The 20,397-nt window shown below is 36.0% G+C and overlaps 1 protein-coding gene across 2 annotated transcripts; it reads left to right on the forward strand.

Annotated features, from left to right (window-relative positions):
- The first annotated feature begins 1,318 nt into the window (after positions 1-1,318).
- LOC104210829 (protein farnesyltransferase subunit beta) lies at positions 1,319-12,030 on the forward strand. 2 transcript variants are annotated; one of them, XM_009759801.2, is made up of 14 exons: positions 1,319-1,573; positions 1,710-1,796; positions 2,750-2,855; positions 3,238-3,273; positions 4,484-4,566; positions 4,647-4,700; positions 5,263-5,314; positions 6,073-6,137; positions 7,971-8,027; positions 8,174-8,246; positions 9,196-9,282; positions 9,377-9,557; positions 10,143-10,270; positions 11,613-12,030. In XM_009759801.2, the coding sequence occupies exons 1-14, from the start codon at positions 1,461-1,463 to the stop codon at positions 11,847-11,849; spliced, it is 1,359 nt and encodes a 452-aa protein (XP_009758103.1). In that variant the 5' UTR covers positions 1,319-1,460; the 3' UTR covers positions 11,850-12,030. The 2 variants fall into 2 exon arrangements, with proteins under 2 accessions (XP_009758103.1, XP_009758104.1); XM_009759802.2 differs by having other exon boundaries at positions 1,319-1,564.
- Positions 12,031-20,397: the final 8,367 nt, after the last annotated feature.

A 20,397-nucleotide genomic window follows, 5' to 3' on the forward strand; every position in this document is an offset into this window, starting at 1 on the left:
AATCAGATATAAAAACAATTTGTTCATCTTCAACTTCACGGTTCCATATAACGAGGTATATTAGTTAACAAACAAAAGTCTATGAATGTATGTTGTTTCACGGTCAAAGCACCTGCTTATCTCTATTAATTTTTGCGATTAATTTAAATATACATATGTAAAATTCGCTAAAGAGAAAATATTTTTTACCAAGTATTTTTTTCAATTAATAAATTCTAACCCATAAATGCAGATCAGTGTCAAAAAATTACATTCATCTCACCGCAAACTAATTTACTTCTTACAATCTGGAGAAGCTTCGAGACGCATGATTCATTTATTAACATGAGATGCTAGGATTATAATGTTATTTCATTTATCATTACGTAAAGCTTGCTAGAGGGGAAACAATTCTTGCTAAATATTTTTACATTTTTAAACTTTAACCCATAAAGGGCAGCCCGATGCAAGAAACGTTTTGCATTCACACATGATCCGAAAAAGGGACGCAATCCAAATGGTGTAATGTAAACAACTTATCCCGATGCAAGTATCACGATTGATTTCACGACTCGAACTCATGACCTATAGGTGGTTTAAATATAATTGATCTGGTATAATTAAGACTAAAAATAAATTAAGGCAACTGAGAAGCAAGTTCACTAAATTAAACAAAGTAATTCCAAAAAAAAAAAAAAAACTAGAATGAAATAAACAAGTATATTATTAGATAGAAGTTGTGAATATAGGAAAAAACAACAAAAGGACTATTAGCAAACAATATAGTTTTTGAGGGATCAAGATAATTTATTTCCATGAAAGGTGGAACAATAAATACTTAAAGAACTTGTAATTTGGTAATGATTTACTAAATTACTGACATACAATGAAAATGAGGTTTCAGTCAGTTAGATTGACACTTACTATTATAATCCAAAACATTAAAAAAATAAGGACAGAAAGTTTCCTCCATCTTATGCATTTTATGGTAGTAATAGCATAGGGTAATCACTTTTCATTTATGTAATTGAAAATTAATATAACTATTATGGAGTTTTAAATTTCACAACTTAAACTCCAGGATAATATTTTTATGGCTTGGGCAGGGCCGGGCTCGTAATATCACGGACCAGGCAATTCGAAAACTAGAGGACTTTTTTCACTTTTAGTCCCACAAAAATTATTTATATTTGATAGCCAAAAAAAAAAAAAATTTGTATAATTTTAATATATAACATACAGAATATATATATATATATACAAAAATATATATTTTTTCGGCTATTATTGTACAGTGAACGGCGAATCAAAATCAGCCCAAAAATTAAATCAGTCTTTCTCAAACTTGGTGAGAAATAGCAGAAGAAAGAGAAAAGGAAAGGAAAAAAAAGGAAGAACAGTAATCGTAGAAAGAGTAAAAGGGTGTTGATTTGGCGCTTACAGTAATCTACACGAAAAGTAGTAATCAGCTGGAGTAAAAAATGGAGTCGAGGAGAGTAACGAAGACGCTGGAAGATCAATGGATGGTGGAGCATCAAGTTCGGGAGATATACGATTTTTTCTACAGCATTCCTCCCAATTCCCAGTCCGTAATGTTAGCTCTCAACTGTTTTCAATTTCTAGGGTTCTTTTTTTTTTTCTCACGATTACGTCAGTTTGTTCATTTAGAGCTTAAAATTCTTTTTTGAGGAACTTATTTTGTGTTAATTTGTTTCTTTCTTATGATAAAGCTTAGAGCTTCAACGTGATAAGCACTTCGATTATCTCACTCGAGGTCTCAGAAAACTTGGTCCGTCGTTCTCCGTCTTGGATGCTAAGTAAGCCCCATCCCTCTATGCTCGTTTCTGATTACTCATTGACTGTGTGGAGTTCACTTATAATGTTGGCGACTCTAATCTTAATGCTTAACTGGTGGCTTATAGGACCAAACACAACTGAAATTATTTCTTATAATGAGCTTAATGCGCCTTAAAAGTAAAATTATCTAGTATTGGAATGAAATTTACTTGTATAAAGCTCAGCAGCTCAGTTAATATAGCTTCATATAGCTGATTTCTAATTCGGGATCTAGGCAAGTTGATTGATTGAATGGCTTTTTAGGAAGAACATCGTTTGCACGATCTGATCTTAGCCAGAGAGTTGAGATTGAGCTTTCACTAATAGAAGAATTTATAATAAAGCGAGGAAAGAGCTAACAAGCTATCGTGGATGAATACATGACCTTCAAATATAGCTCTCAACATTGTTTGATTACATTTTTTTGTATGTCCAATGTTTGATTACATAGAACCTACTAAACTGATTATAAGTTCATGTTGATTAATCTTGTTGGTGTAGGACATAGTAAGGTTATTTGTTCTTTTCTTTCTTATTTTTTGGGGGAGGGGGTCGTGGTGGTGTTCGCGAGCTTGCTCATACCGCGACTAATCCATTGGTACCTACTATCTCTCACTAGCCCATGTGTCGTCTAGCATGAGAAGAAATCACTTAATGCTTTTTTGACTTTGTTGGGATTCAAACGCTGGTCTCCCACTTCCTATGTGCATTCCAGATTCATTAGTCCACACCCTTGCGCCCCCTTTCCCATATCACACCACCATATTGTAACAGTTTGGAAAATGTGTTCATCAAGGTGGGATCTTGGCCTATGTTCTAGTGCAAGGTAATTGTGGCTATTATATCCTTGTAGTACTCTATACTGACATGGAACTGAAGGTTATTTCATTATCATCAGCTATTACTTTTGCCTTACATAAGTTTTTCTTTCTAGTCGACCATGGCTTTGCTACTGGATACTTCATTCAATCGCTTTGTTGGGAGAATCTATTGATGCCAAACTGGAAAATGATGCAATTGACTTTTTGAGCCGTTGCCAGGTCTGTTCATTTTGGATTCTGTTGTTTAAACTATTAAATTCATCTGCTAATCAAAAGAAACTTAGATTATTATATTTCGAATGATAGAATTATAAATTATTGGAAGAAATGCTGATCGCCTGTTTTGCAACTATCAACCTTGAGTTAAAATGGACCTTAGAATTACAACTAGTTTTTTGCATAGCCTCTTGTATCCTAGGAGAGCATACTGACTAAACTAGTTGAAGTCAACTTAGTTATCCCCTGGAAGTAACTGTCTTTCCAGAATACCTGTGTAACTGTTTCTTTTACTTACTTGCAATTCCACCTAATTTGTTTCTAGACTTCTCGTACAATAAAATGCGATAAAATCTAGTTCATGTGTTGTTTGCCATCATCACAGGATAAAGATGGTGGCTATGGCGGTGGACCTGGTCAGGCAAGTCAAATTCTCCTATTCCACTTTTAATGCCATTGTCAGATTTTAGTCAGCTGCTTTGTGCTTATTTTCACATTGAGTTTGATTTTGTGATGTTTCCATTTGTATTTGGTATGCTTGTGCGTCCATGTTTATCACTCATGTTAGTTTCGTCCTCTGGAGATGATGGTTGATTTGACTATTGTAAATATGTGAACTCTAAATAGAATTCGGTTAGGACTTATAATAGAAAGTTAGAGGGAAATAGTCATCTGACTCAGTGTTGTAAATAGCGCTCGCCTCAGTGCTAATAGCGTTAGGCGATGCGATGTGAGCCTCCAGCGCTATTTGCCTCCGTTGCGTGGCGATTTCAAAAAGGCGAGCGCCTCTACCTGTGTAGCGAGAGGCGCCCTGTAGCGTCGCTTTTTGAAAAAAAGAAAAGAGAAAGGCAGCAGACCAGCGATTAAAAGAAAAAATTTAGGGCTTCAGCGATTTCTTCTTCTTTCTCCTTCAAGTCAACCCAGTCACCAGCGATTCTTTTTTCTTCTTCAAGCTTCTTCATCAGGTATGCTTCTCTTCATCTCTTTTCTTCGTTCTTCTTCTCCTTTCTTCTTCGAGTTTCTGCCCTTTTTTTCTTTCTTCTTTCTCCTCTCTTTCTTTCTTCTTCTTCTTCTTCTTCTTCTTCTTTTTCTTTTTTGCTCTGTTGTTTTTGATCGAGCTTTTTCTTTCTTGCTTTCTTTCTTCCTTCCTTTTTCTTCTTCTCTTCTTTTTTTTTTTGCACTGTTTTTCAATTCCTTCACGGGCAGAGGCAGAGAGCTTCTTCAAACCTGAGTTTTTAACTGATATATTTTGAATTGATATATATATATATATATATATATATATATATATATATTTAATATTTTATTTCTTTATAATTGTCGCTTCACATCAAAAAGGCGAGCGCTTCGCTTCTCGCCTCTCGCCTCAGTGAAGCGGGCCCTCATCGCTATTTGTCGCCTCACGCTATTCAAAACACTGGCCTGACTTGATAATTACACATCTAATTATTGGCGTTGTTCCTCGTTCATTTCTAAGTTAGCTTGAAACTCTTTTTCTGTTTCTTTAGAGTCACATAGATACATTTACAAGCTCTCTTTGTTCTGGTCAGCCTGTTTATTTTAGATAGTTCTTGTGCTTCCTGTCGTTAAGGTTCTTTGAAGTGATATTTGTAATATATTGCTTTGTTCAGATGCCTCATCTCGCAACAACTTATGCTGCAGTCAATTCACTCATAACTTTGGGCTGCCCTAAAGCTCTGTCATCAATCAATAGGTGCACAAGCTATTCTATGTTCTTACTGGGATCTTATCTATCATCCACTCTTGTTGACATTGTCTAATAATATGCCTCAGAGAAAAATTGTATGCCTTTTTGCTGCGAATGAAAGACACAAGTGGTGGCTTCAGGTATGATGTTTTTCTACTTGTTTACCTTATTTGATCAGCTCTGCAAATTATGTCTTCCCTTATATCTCCTTCCTAGTCTGTTGTATCTATCTCCTCTCCCTTTGCTGACTACTAGAAATTTATATTGTCTTTATAATCTAGGCTCTTTTCTTTCAATTTGTAACTCATTTATCTATTTTAAAATTGCCATCTCTCCATTTTATGTACTAATGGGCTTTCATTGGCGCTGATTCTCCTGATCTCAATCCGACCTTCTAATTTGTTCAGTTTTCACTTCTTTCGAGGCGAACTAGGCTTTTGGATGAACTACCGTTGTACTAGACACTTTTACCCTGATCTGAAAATAAAGCATATTGAGAATGTTTATGCATAAAATGTGTGTGTATGTGTGTGTATCTGTGTGTATCTGTGTGTTGGGGTTCATTTTTGAGTCTTTAGATCCAAATGGATTTAATAGTCAATTTCATCAGATGATGAGAGACACTTGTCTTCAATCTTCAATTTCATCAATGACAACTTGCACCATCTTTGCTAATGTTCAGACTTCAATTATTTTCTGCAGGATGCATGATGATGGAGAAGTGGATGTTCGTGCCTGTTATACTGCCATTTCTGTAAGTGTGATCTTCTTGGTAAAGTGTCAACTTTTCCTATGATTATGCATCTGAATTCCGATGATATCATCATCATATTTACCGTGCTTCGATGGAAAACTCTTAAATAAGCTTAAGGCCGAATATAAAAATTTTGATCGATGAATCATGCAAGCTACAGATTATTCTCAAACAAGAAAAAAAAATCAAAAATCATGAAAGCTACAGATACAAAAATTTTAAATAAAATTCACAGTTCCCCCTAGCAAACATTCAAGTCATACCTCATCTACTCATACTACAACAGCTAGCCGCAATCCCAAGAAGAGTTGGGATCGGCTATGTGACTGACCTAAACCCTCGATTCTGCATAGCTCACATTGTCTGCCTCAAGCCCGGATAAAGGAGGAAAGTTGCAGTAGGTTGATAACCAATATAAAGATATTGATTCATGATGAATCCTTACCATACCTGATACCTTGTCTGTTCCTACTGAAGAGACTTGGATCTAATGAAGTACTCTCACTTAATGGCTTCTTGTGCTTATCAAGGGTCAATTTGATAAAACATGACTTTGTTTTCAAAAATAAAATTTAGATTCAAAAGTCTCCAAGGTTTCATCTGAAAACCCTCTTGATGCAGGCCTCTATTGTAAGTTAAATAGTGAATACTTGATTACATACACCATTCATGCATGTTACATCTCAACTTTGGTCTTTTACCTCTTAATTGTCTTCGGAATAATGTGCTTTCATGTTAATTGATATATCGTGCTTTAGGTTGCAAGTATATTGAAAATTGTGGATGATGAGCTGATTAATGGTGTTGGAAATTACATCCTAAGGTTGGTTTCAGCCGTGCCCTCATCTACTACAGCTTATTCAACTTACTCTATTCTACCATATTTCATATTTGTTGCCGTATCATTTACTGATAATGTTATCTTTCTATGATTTAATTAAGTTGTAATTTTCCTTTTCGATTAACTGATGGTAATTGTCTTCCTAGAGAATGACATGATGGATGGATGATTTAACATATAGAATTAAAGAGGATGGCTGAAATCCTGACCCAAAAAAAAAAAGAAAGTGGATGGCTGAAATAGGAGTGCTGGGCAATCTGATAAAAAGATACCTATCAAAAGTTGTATACAGAACGGTTGTGAGCTATGTTGCTCAGATCATCCAAAAATACTGCTGAACCCATGCTGGTTCTTCAAATATGCATAACTTTTGGAATTTGGAGGATCCAACATGCACCCGACAATATTCTTGGAGGATCGGAGCAACATTGATTGTGAGGCTAGCGATATTATATGTGAGCGATTGTTTTCCCAACATAACCACTAGATAAGTGTTATGAAATGCAGATGTTAAGATGGATATGCGTGAGGTTGTACATGATTAATAGTCCGTTTGGCCAAGCTGCAAAAATCAGCTTATTTTGAGAAGTGTTTTTCTCAAAAGTACTTTTGGTGAGAAACAGTTTGTGTTTGGCTAATTAGTTTGAAAAGCACTTCTGAGCAGCAATTAGTGTTTGGCCAAGCTTTAAAAAACTGCTTCTAAGTGTATTTTTCTCAAAAGTGCTTCTCAAAAAAGTGCTTTTGGAGAGAAGCTACTTTTTCTGCTTCTCCAAAACTGCTTTTGCTTCTCCTCAAAATCACTTTTTTTCCTTCCAAAAGCTTGGCCAAACACCTCAATTTTTGGTCAAAAGTGTTTTTGGCCAAAAAAGCACTTTTGGCCAAAAAGAAGCTTGGCCAAATAGGCTATAAGTCAGATTAAAATGATCAAAACCAAGATAAGATGCAGCTAGGTAGAACTCATAAGAGGATAGAACGAGAGCAAGTTGTTTGAAATGGTTTAATCATGTTTTACATACACCTTCAAATGTACTGGTCCATACTTACTATGTTAAAATAATTGAAGGTGCTATAAAGGTAACGAGGTAGTCAAAATCACATGTAAAAAAGTTGTTGAGAAAGACCTACAGTCACCCAAAATCCACGATATCAAGTTGAGATTAAGGAAACATAGGATTAGTTGTTGTTATAATTATGTTAGATCTCGTGTTTGCCAGAAGTCCTTTTGTGTGGTAAGATTTATGCTTATGGTAGAGACAACCTAAGATTTAAAAGCTCCTGCCTTTAAAGACAAATTATTGAGTATTGGAATTACCCGAAGTAATGGATTTGGAGGATTCATATAACTGAAACCAACTACTTTGAAATTGATGCTAGTTGATTTGATTGATGTTCACTGATTAGTTGTCAGGGCATGGTGGACAGATAATTATATGTACTAAATGCATGACAGAACTGGTACTTTAGTTGCATTCGTGATTCCCATTGAATTCACAGCTGCCACACATCAGGGAGATATATATGTCGTTTCCTAATTATTACCCATTGTCCTCATTGAATAAAAAATAGTGAAGGAAATATTCTTCATTCTAGCTTGTTTTCCTTCTTGTTCTCTCAAGTTTTTGGTTATATTCTAGTCTCATCATAAGAATTATTTCGCTAGGATAAAGAAGAATATATTCCTAGTGTCAGAAGTACAGGATAAGAAGCAGGCGGAAGCTCTTTCTTTTCCTTAATGCGCCTCATTTATCGTTCGAATTCATTATAAGAATATATTTGCTTGGATAAGCCTTTCCTAAACTGTTATTTTTGCTTCAGTTGTCAGACTTATGAAGGTGGAATTGCTGGCGAACCAGGTTCTGAAGCTCATGGTGGGTAAGTCTCACCTGTATGCTCATGTTTTTCAATCTAGTTTTGCTCTTTTACTTGTATTTCTCTTTCAACGTTAATTGTCATTGCAGCACTATAACTTCTCAGCTTATGCTGTTACTGAAGCCCTTTACCTATAATTCATTTTCTAGGTATACTTTCTGTGGGTTGGCTGCAATGATTCTGATTAACGAAACGAATCGATTGGACTTGCCAAGATTAATTGTAAGTTGCTTTTTTTGCTTTAGGAAGGTGTTGGGGAGGGATGAATATTGCTAATTTAATAATCTGTGTATCTTCTCTTGTTTTCCATCTGGTTTACTGGCCTGTAACATTCCTGACACTGTCTTGTTACAGGCCTTCGTGACTGATAAAATGATACTGAAACTAGAAAATGGCTTGCATTGTTTGTTTTTGTTCTTTTTCACAATGTTCCAGGTTACATTTTTATTACTTCTCATAAGAAGGAAGGGGGAATAAAAAGTATGTTAAAATGAGCTGACTTTCAGCTGGCAATTGAAGAAATGGATATCATTCTAGTACTTAAATATTGGTTTTAAAATGGTAGGTTATTTTGTTTTTACAGATAAAACTACTTATTGGATAATTATGGATAAAAAGTGAATAAAAAGGAAAGAAGTTTGATGCACGGGAAAAGTAAACATATGGAAAAAGTGAATTAGATATTAACAGCTGCAATAATGTGCAGCGTATAGGTCGTTGTCCTTCATCCGGGACGCTGGAGTATGAGACTTTTGAATGCTTTTTGTTACCAGTATATGGTGGATGGGAAGACATCTAGAGCCCAGAAGTAGCCTTCTGGCCTTTAATTTTGCTTTCAACCTTGGTTTGATCTTATTTTTACTTGACTGGTCCATTTTTAAGCCGCTGCATGGGATCCCTTTACCAGGTTCTGCTGCTGCATTCCTGGGATGGTTGGGGTTTGATTGTTAACCAATATTAGTTCATTTTCCTTCTAACTATCTTTCATATAGTAGTACCTCTATGCGACTTTCTCTGTCTCGTTACTTCTCTTAGTAGTTTTCTTCAGTTGCTTCTCTTATGACTATTCCTAGTTGAGTTCAATCGGCCTGTTGGTGATGTGAAATTACGTAAATTTGGTTCATATGATGGTATTGATTGGCATGAGATGCATTGCTGTTGTGTATCTTAGGATTGGGTGGTATTTAGACAAGGAGTCGAAGGTGGATTTCAAGGCAGGACAAATAAATTAGTCGATGGCTGCTATTCCTTTTGGCAGGTGAGTGGTGACTACCAGTTTTACCTTTATGTCCTGAACACTTCCATTTTGTAGTCTAAGTATTACTGAACTAGAGATGACTTTGATTGACCAGGGCGTGGTAGCTTTTCTTATACAAAGATTAAAATCGATAGTCCATGAACAACTAGGGCTGTCAAATGAACTCAGTACAGAAAGTGCTGATGATTCTTCAGAGTCAGAGTTATCTGATGAAGAAGAGCATTTGGAAGGGACATCATCTCATGTTCAGAAGACTTGCCCTCTCCGACAAGAAGGTATATCAATTTGAGGAAGAATAACTCAAAGGCAAAAAAAACGTAATCTTGTACGATTTGCTGGTCTACCCTTTGTTGCAGTGATATTCAAATAATTCCTTGGAATCTGAAATAAAAAAAAAAGTGAAAACATCATGTGATTAAGGACTCCCAGTGGGTGGAATTGAATAAATGAAGGGTGAAAGAATATACTCCATTTTAAACCGCTTCTTTAGTCACACCTTTGCATTTGGGTTGTATATGAACTTGGAAGGTAATTAGTACCCTATAATGCTTTCAGCTGGGCTTCTCCTTAACTGGGTATTATATGTTTCATGATCCAAACCATGGGTGAGCACGAGTAGGGAAAATTTAATGGGTAATATGTTCGTTGGCCTGATTCTATTATCCATTTGACTGAGAGCCATGTGCACTGAGATGGTTTGGGAGAGCATTTCCTTGAAACTTGAAATATCCTTATCTTTTTCTTCAGATAATGTTAGGTTATCAAGCTTCTATCTTTTTCTTTTTGCCTACTCGGTCCTTTCTCTTAGGCCTAATTTCTCACACTTATTTTCTAATTGCTTTTTGTTGTTTTGGCTGCAGGACAGGAAAATGCTTCAGATCCCACAAAGATAGCAGATACTGGATATGATTTTGTCAATCGACGCATAGCTATGCGACCTGTCTTTGACAGCTTTTATCTGCAGCAATACGTTCTTCTCTGCTCCCAGGTGCTTAAAATTTGAGAAAATATATTCTGGAGATCCCTATGCTGTCACCGCTCTTTGCATTAGTGTATGCATGCACCCAAAAGCACAAGCTGGAAAATAAGGGATAAAAAAAGGTGTACTTCAACGAAATCATAAACTTAGAGGAAGCTAGGATTTTTTCGACTAACATCATATCATCACTGGTTTGCCTATATGTATTAGAAGCTTCTGTATGTGGAGCATGCTAGGCACCAATCCTCTTTCCTATTTTTCTTTGAAGTTCCTTTCTGATTTTGGAGCATCACACCTCTTCTCAAGAACAGCTTGAATATCATTTGTCTAATAAGTACCATTCTTTTCTTTGAACATACAAACTCAATAGCCTTTAAGAGGCACATACTGCCATTTTTCTTAAAATTCAATAAAATATTTCTTTTTGATATGTTTTAACTGTACAATTAGAACTCTATTTTCATGTAAATTTATTCATTCTTTGAAGGGAAAAGAAATTAGTAGGTTTAAAATATTCTATATCAGAAGCTGTGACTCACCACTAGGATGGATAAGATTAGGAATGAAGATATTCGGGAGAAGGTGGTTGTGGCCCTGTGGATAACAAGATGCGAGAAGCGAGGCTTAGATGGTTCGGGCACGTGCGAAGGAGAAGCCCAGATGCCCCGGTCAGGAGGTGTGAGTGGTTGGCCTTGGCGGGTTCGAGAAGAGGGAGAGGGCGGCCTATGGGGAGAAGTGATCATGCGGGACATGGCGTGGCTTCAGATTTCCGAGAACATGGCCCTTGATAGGAAGGTGTGGAGGTCGAGCATTAGGGTGTTAGGTTAGGAGGTAGCTGATAAGGTTCGTCCGGGGGGAGGCTGGTCTGATAAGGTTGGGTCCTAGGCTGCTACCGATTATTGTTGTGTCCACACTATTCTTTTGTTTTTGATAGTATCGAGCTTTATTCACTGGTTTTTGTTATTGTTTTTCATCTATTTTCTGGTTCTTATGCTGTTGTTATTACTCATATGGTTCTGTTGATGGTACTAACATATTGTCTCTCTTGTCTCTTTTCGTTTTCTTGAGCCGAGGGTCTTTCGGAAAAAGCCTCTCTACTCTCCGGGGTAGGAGTAAGGTCTGCATACACTCTACCCTCCCCAAATTCCACTCGTGGGAACTCACTGGGTTGTTGTTGTTGTTGTAAGCTGTGACTCACCAAAATGCTTTGAAGATATTGCATTTTTTGCTTTAGCAAGTGTTACATGATGCTCTGTGTTAGATTCTTTGGCAATGTTATTCCCTGTTTCGATTGCTCTTTTGCTTTTATATCTTTTTTTTGAAGATTCTGATATCATAATTGTGGGTGTAGATTGATGGAGGTTTCAGAGACAAACCTGGGAAGGGTAGAGACCACTACCATACGTGTTACTGTTTAAGTGGTCTTTCAATTGCGCAGTATAGCTGGACCAACGAAGCTGATGCTCCACCATTACCCAAGGATGTATTTGGTCCTTATTCTCAAAATCTCTTGGAACAGATTCACCCACTGTACAACGTAGTGTTGGATCGGTATTATGAAGCTCGCAGATTCTTCTCATGCTTGTGAGAATATTTCACAGGATAGCTGTAGCTGAAATGTTACCACTAGTTCAGAATCAAAGACTAATCTATAATTTAGACGCATTGGATTGAGAATAGTTGTGATCGATTATACATACAACTTTGTTTTTCGCTTATGTATACACGGTTCGCGTCGAAAGCACTAAGTTCGGTTGAACCCGTTGAACCATCTCTAGATCCGCCTCTAAAATTAGAAACTCACTAAAATTATCAGCGGGGAATTGCATATGCATGTTAAGTGGCTATGATCTACGAAGCTGGAAGCTGGTGATTAGTGATCTTAAATTTCATTTTTGGAAAGAAATCATCTGTCACTTGTTATCAGGCTGCAACTTTTCTCGGAGAGAATTTTAATTGCAACTTCTATTTGCTATGTTAATTACATAAATTGTGTACTACATTGCCTGTAATCTGCGGTCGTTTGTTTAAAGATTTTGAGCAGACCAAATTGGTAATCTCTATCATAAGAAATAGTGAAAAACACCACTGTGGTTTCTCTTTGTAGAGTACTACCTTAATTCTAGGTGCTGGGATAGTGAGATTAGTAGTATTAGTGAGGGTGATTGGACATTAAACTAGTTCTTTAAAGGTAAAAATCTTGTATTATCCGGTAACTCGAGAAATCCACAAGGCAAATTGTCAACTTATAATCTTTTTAAAGTAACTAAGGACACTTTGGTACTCAAAAATTGGATTATTAAAGGTAAAACCTTGATGTATATTTGTGAGCTCAAATATCTTTTGTCTTTCTCGGGGCTTCTCAATTTATATATTTTATTTAAATTGGCATGATTAAATAAGCTAATGTAGTAGCTTTGGATGGGCAGAATATAAGCGCAACTACTCACGTCATTTAGCGAGCTATCTCTTCCCATTTTTGGACAAAAAAAGAGAAAGAACGAAGCAAAACACAGTTTCTTGTTTATAAGTCATTCCGTGAACGCGATTTACGCATTCATCTATTGCGATTTACGCATTCATCTATTGCCGATATAATTGTTAGTAAACTGTATTTGTAAAATAATTTTGGAAATCTAAATGAACATAAACAGAAATGAACATAAACAGAAGTGAACAATGAAATAACAGAAAACCAATTCGAGCCCACTGGATTCACAGTGTTTCCTTAAGGAATTTAATCCCCTCCTAGTACCCAAGATTATGGATTATTTCCTCCCATGATAGAACGAATTACACACTGGTGCAGTGGTACTTCAAACCCCCGTGTTTCAGCGAACACAAAGTTCGGTAGCAAATCACACTTACTATTGCTTTGTCTGATGCTAAAAGTATGCAGAAGAAGGAGGAGAAACTCAGAATATAGTGAAATTCTGAGCAGAATAGTGTTGTATTTATAGCCAAAGTTGGGCTGAAATCTAAAGAGGTGCAACTCTTCAAAATGGTTGTTTCTGCAAAACGGCCACATCATAAATGCCATTACATAAATGGTTATTTACTCAACAACAAAGAGGGAAAATTGAAGAGGGTAGTTAATTTTCTGTTACCAAAATAGAAAAACGAATTGGATTTAATATTAATATTCTGTTATTAAAACAAATATTTGATAACATTTCTGTTAATATTTTACTATTAACAAATTTGGTCCAAAAAGTTAATCAATCGATCATTTGACCAAATCCAAATTCAAATCCGAAGTCGAAGCCAAGCCGAGCAAGTGACGACGACGACGGTGCGAGACTTGCCTTCTTCTCAGCTCTTTAAGAGCTAGAAGAAGAGCAATTACTTATATACCCATAAAAAACATCTCCCTCTTCCAATATGGGACAATGTCCATTTACCAAGGGGGAAAACTTAAAATTTCACTCAAAGATTTCATTTCCCTCCATTTCTCATTCACCCTCTTTTAAGTATTTAATATATTAATTAAATACATAAAAATCCAACAATCCCCCCACATGAATGAGGAATGACTATATCACAGAAGTATGCATGAAAAATTGTGTGATTCGCAAGTAAGGACTAATTGCATCTGGATAAGTAGGTTTCCCTTTGAACTTTCCGTAGTGAACTTATGTCGGATATACTCGATCAATCGGTAAATTTGATATCTTTGAACCATCGAACTTTGGTGTATACCTAGACAACCACAAGTCACACAACCAACCCTTAATCGTCTTTGGTTCTCATTGTTGTGTTCGTTTCAACCATGAACACCGCCTGGTTTCATAAGTGCGTAGAGAACTGGCCTTACAAAGTTCTCTTTGAAGCGGCTAACACTTCACACTTACATAGGTGATTCCTAAACATATCATCCCGTAGATACACTATTTGATATACCCCGTATCAAAATTAAAAATCATTAAAAAGTCTTAATGTTTTATCCTTGGTACTGAACATTGTCTCATCACGAGAATGGACCAAAAGTTTAGTTGACAATGTTGAACCGTCATTAATGACTTTGTTTGATCTCCTTGAACCTAGATCTTGGGATCTCCAGCCTTTTAGGTAGAGTTACCGCCACTATGATTTGTTCTCGGCCACGGTCCCATTCCCCTTGATGACTTCTTAACTACCTCTCTAGTTAGGCCTTTTGTAAGTGGATCCGACACATTATCACTTGACTTTACATAGTCAATCATGATAATTCCTCTGGAGAGTAATTGTCTAACGGTTTTATGTCTTCATCGTGTGTGACGAGATTTACCGTTATACATAACGCTCCCAGCCCTTCCAATTGCCGCTTGACTATCGCAATGTATGCATATTGGTGCCAACGGTTCGGCCAAAATGGAATATCTTTCAAGAAATTCTAGAGCCATTCAACTTCTTCACTGGCTTTATCCAAGGCTATGAACCCTGCCTCCATTGTAGAGCGGGCAATACAAGTTTGTTTGGATAACTTCCAAGATACCGCTCCTCCACCAATAGTGAATACATATCCACTTGTGGACTTAGAATCAGTTGAACCGGTGATCCAATTTGCATCATAGTATCCCTCTATCACTGCAGGATATTTACTGTAGTGCAAATCAAAGCCCTGGATATATTCTAAATATCGTTTCATTGCCATCCAATGAGATTGGCCTGGATTGCTCGTATATCGACTCAATTTACTTATAGCACAAGCTATATCTGGTCGTATATAATTCAGGATATACATTAAGCAACCCAATACACGAGCATAATCTAATTGTGATATGCTTTGGCCTTTGTTCTTTGCTAATGCAAGATTCACGTCAATTGGAGTCTTTGCAACTTTAAAGCCCAAGTGCTTGAATTTTTCAAGTACTGTCTTAATATAATGAGATTGTGACAATGCCAGACCTTGAGAAGTCTTATGGATCTTAATTCCCAGAATTAAATCAGTAACTCCCAAGTCTTTCATATCAAACTTGCTAGTTAGCATACGCTTAGTAGCATTTATGTTGGCAATGTCATTACTCATTATGAGCATATCATCCACATATAAGGAAACAATGACTATGTGATTTGGAACATTTTTAATGTACACACATTTATCACATTCATTTATCTTAAATCCATTTGACAACATTGTTTGGTCAAATTTCGCATGCCATTGTTTGGGTGTTTGTTTTAATCCGTAAAGGGACTTAACAAGTCTACAAACCTTCTTTTCTTTACCTGGAACCACAAACCCTTCAGGTTGTTCCATGTAGATTTCTTATTCCAACTCTCCATTTAAGAAGGCCTTTTTTACATCCATTTGATGAATTTCAAGACCATAAACTACAGCTAACGCTACTAACGTTCGTATGGACGTAATTCTTGTAACTTGAGAGTATGTATCAAAATAATCAAGATCTTCTCGTTGTCTATACCCTTTGACCACAAGTCTTGCCTTATATTTGTCAATAGTGCCATCATCTTTCATTTTCCTCTTAAAGATCCATTTAGAACCCAACGGTTTATTTCCAGGAGTAAGATCAACCAATTCTCATGTATGGTTGTTCAATATGGATTCTATTTCACTAATGACTGCCTCTTTCCATAACAATGATTCCGAAGAAGACATAGCTTCTTTAAATATTTGAGGCTTATTTTCCAATAAGAAAGTCACAAAATCTAGTCCAAATGAAGTAGACGTTCTTTGACGTTTACTACGTCTTGGATCCTCCTGGTTAAGTGTACTTTCTATTGTTTCTTCCCGATGTCATTTAGATCCTTCATCAATCGGCTCACATTCCTTTTCATACGGATATATATTTTCAAAGAACTCAACATTATCTGATTCTATAACCGTATTATTATGAATGTCGGAATTTTTTAATTTATGAACCAGAAATCGATATGCTTTACTATTAGTTGCATATCCTATGAAAACACAATCAATGGTTTTCGGTTCTATTTTTACCGTTTTGGGTTTAGGAACTTGCACTTTTGCCAAACGCCCCCACACTTAAAATAATTCAAGTTGGGCTTCCTTCCTTTCCATTTTTCATATGGAATGGATTGTGTTTTGCTATGGGGTACTCGATTTAGTATTCGGCTAGCCATAAGAACGGCTTCCCCCCACAAGTTCTGTGGCAAACCAGAACTTATCAATAATGCGTTTATCATCTCATTTAATGAACGATTCTTTTTTTCTGCAATCCCATTGGATTGGGGCGTGTAAGGGGCCGTTGTTGGATGAATAATTCCATATTCTAAACATATTTGTTCAAAAGGAGATTCATATTAATCACCCCTATCACTTCTTATCATTTTGATTTTCTTGTTAAGTTGTGTTTCAACTTCATTTTTGTATTTCTTGAATGCGTCTATTGCTTCATTTTTACTATTAAGTAAGTAAACATAGCAATATCGAGTTATGAAATACTTCTTTCCTCCGCGAGATGGTATTGACTTCATGTCGCAAATATCTGTGTGGATTAAGTCTAAGGGATTTGAATTCCTTTCAATTGACTTATAAGGATGCTTAACATACTTAGATTTCACACATACTTGACATTTTGATTTGTCACATTCAAACTTAGGTAATACTTCCAAATTAATCATTTCCGCAAGGTTTTATAATTAACATTACCCAAACGTATATGCCATAATTCATTTGACTCAAGTAAGACGAAGCTGAAATTTTATTATTATTTTCAATAACTATTACATTCAGCTTGAAAAGGCCCTTAGTGAGGTAACCTTTTCCTACAAACATTTCATTTTTACTTATTACAACCTTATCGGAAACAAAAACACATTTAAAACCATTCTTAACAAGAAGTCCGATAAAGACTAAATTTTTCCTAATCTCGGGAATATGAAGGACGTTGTTCAAAGTCACCACTTTGCCGGAAGTCATTTTGAGAAATATCTTCTCACATCCTTCAATCTTGGCCTTTGCAACATTTTCCATAGAAATCGTCTTATCGGGTCCAACAAGAGCATAAGTAGCAAAAGCTTCTTTACCAGCACAAACATGGAGAGTGGGTCCAGAATCAATCCACCACTATTTAGGATTGCCCACCAAGTTGCATTCGGAAAGCATGGCACATAAGTCATCAACATCATCATGCTTTTCAACCATGTTTGCTTGACCCTTCTTCTTGTCTTTTTTCGGAGCACGACACTCCGTAGATTTGTGTCCGATTTTTTCATAGTTGTAGCAGTTTCCACTGAACCGCTTCTTGCTTGGGTTGTATTTCGGTCTAGAAGCCTTCTTCCTCCTTTTGTTCTCTTCAATAATATTTACTCCCATTATTGTTGAGTTTCCACGACCTCTCTTTTTAGCAGCTTTGTTGTCCTCTTCGATTCTCAACCAAACAATGAGATCTTCAAGGGACATCTCCTTGCGTATATGTTTCAAGTAGTTTTTGAAGTCCTTCTATAAAGGAGGCAACTTCTCAGTCATCGCTGCTACTTGGAATGCTTCATTGATGACAAGACCTTCAATGAAATATATGTTAGTAAAAATACTAAGATTACTACTTTCAACATCAATATTAATTTGATTTATACCTTCAGCAAGGAGATCGTGAATAATCACCTGCAATTCCTGGACTTGGGTAATAACAGATCTGCTATCTACCATTTTGTAGTCCAAAATCTTTGCAGCAACAAACTTTTTCAACCCGACATCTTTGGTTTTGTATTTCTTTTCAAGCGCAATCCACAGTTCTTTTGACGTTTCCACGCCACTGTAGACGTTATACAGAGCATCCTCCAGCCCGCTTAGAATGTAATTCTTGCATAAAAAATGTGAATGCTTCCACGCCTCAATCACGAGAAATCGTTCAGTTTCTGAAGTTTCATCGGACAACACAGGAACATCTTCCTCGATGAACTTCTGGAGACTTAGAGTAGTCAAATAGAAGAACATCTTTTGCTGCCAGCGCTTGAAATTAATCGCGAATTTTTTTCCGGGTTCCTCCGCCGGTGCCAATGCTGCCGGTGTTGTTCGACTCGTTGAGGCATTGGCAGTCGCCATTGGAACAGCTTGGTTTCCGTTATCATTAGTCATTTCTGTAAAAGAATGACACAAACGTTAAAATCACGTAGATTTTAATCTCCAATAGAGTACAAAACCACAAAGGTTTTACTCTCCAGAAACAGTGAGTACAAATACAGAAAATAGTTAAATTCCTTAAGCTTGTTAGTAAACTGTATTTGTAAAATAATTCTGGAAATATAAATGAACATAAACAGAAGTGAACAACGAAATAACAGAAAACCAATTCGAGCTCACTGAATTCACAGTGTTTCCTTAAAGAATTTAATCTCCTCCTAGTACCCAAGGTTATGGATTATTTCCTCTCAGGATAGAACGAATTACACACTGGTGTAGTGGTACTTCAAACCCTCGTGTTTCAGCGAACACAAAGTTCGGTAGCAAATCACACTTACTATTGCTTTGTCTGATGCTAAAAGTATGCAGAAGAAGGAGGAGAAACTCAGAAAATCGTAGTGAAATTCTGAGCAGAATAGTGTTGTATTTATAGCCAAAGTTGGGCTGAAATCTCAAGAGGTGCAACTCTTCAGAATGGTTGTTTCTGCGAAACGGCCACAACATAAATGTCATTACATAAATGGCTATTTACTCAACAATAAAGAGGAAAAATTGAATAGGGTAGTTAATTTTCTGTTACCAAAACAGAAAAACAGATTGGATTTAATATTAACATTTAATATTAATATTCTGTTATTAAAACAAATATTTAATAATATTTCTGTTAATATTTTACTATTAACAAATAAATTTGGTCCAAAAAGTTAATCAATCGATCATTTGACCAAATCCAAAGCCGAAGCCGAGCAGAGCGAGCAACGACGACGACGGCGCGAGGCTTGCCTTCTTCTCAACTCTTTAAGAGCTAGAAGAAGAGCAATTGCTTATATACCCATAGAAAACCTCTTCCTCTTCCAATATGAGACAATGTCCATTTACCAAGGGGGGAAACTTAAAATTTCACTCAAAAATTTCATTTTCCTCCATTTCCCATTCACCCTCTTTTAAGTATTTAATATATTAATTAAATACATAAAAAAAAACAACAATAATCACATTTAAGGAATGCGTCCTTTTGGGTATGTTAATGTTTCTTAATTACTATTATTAATGTTGATAAGTAAATGGGGTGGTGCGACCCGGATTTATATAGTTAACCCTAACTCAAGCTTGCTCTGTTGAGGTGTGAATTTCAGGGGCAGACCCACGTGATGCTAAGTAGGTTTAACTGAACTCGCTTTATCAAATATACTTAATAGTGCTAGGATTTTGTATATATTCTTTCAAAATGTGATACTTATGAAAGTTCCCCAAAAATAATTAAATTACAAAAGCTTTGTACAAAAATTATATTTGAACCCACTTGACAAAAGCTTTGCTCTTGTGAAAGTGGTCAAGCGGGTTCATAGAGTTGGTGAGGTCTTGTGTGCGAATCCTTTTTATCTTTTGTGCCTACTTTATTTCTTTGTTTGCATAAATTGCAATAATCAAAAAAGAAAAAAAACTTTATTACGAGATAACATTGTGAGCAATAAAGACAAAAAATTTGCTCCTCGTGTCTTATGCCATTTATATTAGTTATGAACTATTACAATTAAACCCGCTTGCATAAAATTCTGAATCTATCACTGATTATGATAGTAAAAATATTCGTATTTTATAATATTAATGAATCGATAAATTATGATATTTTAACCTTTTCTTTGTTTTAGTACAAGTTGCGATTATAATGGAGTAGTACTTTTCATATCCTTTCTAGATACAGGAAGAAATTCAAAAATAGCCAGATTTACAAGCGGCCATTTAAAAATAGCCACAGTTTTAAAAGTAATCGAAATTTAGCCATTTTTTATGTAAAGATAAATCTGAACGAAAACACTGTTCAATATACGAAAAATACTCCAGTATAATATACTGGAGTTCCAGTATAGTACACTGGAGATTGGAGCACTGGTACTCCAATCTCCAGTATATTATATTGGAACTTTCCGTGTGTTGGAATTCCAGCATAATATGTTGAAAGTTCATACACATGTGCACCGATCTCCAGTATATTATGCTGGAACTTTCCGTATTGCAGTAAAATAGTGACTATTTTTATATAACTTTGTAAATG

Source organism: Nicotiana sylvestris, chromosome 2 (assembly GCF_000393655.2).
Source record: "Nicotiana sylvestris chromosome 2, ASM39365v2, whole genome shotgun sequence".
NCBI classification, from domain to species: Eukaryota; Viridiplantae; Streptophyta; class Magnoliopsida; order Solanales; family Solanaceae; genus Nicotiana; species Nicotiana sylvestris.

Coding starts and splice junctions, on each gene's coding strand:
- LOC104210829 (XM_009759801.2), top strand. CDS start 1,461: ATGGAGTCGAGGAGAGTAACGAAGACGCTGGAAGATCAATGGATGGTG. Junction 6,138..7,970: donor GTTGGAAATTACATCCTAAG/GTTGGTTTCAGC, acceptor TTTTTGCTTCAG/TTGTCAGACTTATGAAGGTG. Junction 10,271..11,612: donor ACGTTCTTCTCTGCTCCCAG/GTGCTTAAAATT, acceptor TTGTGGGTGTAG/ATTGATGGAGGTTTCAGAGA.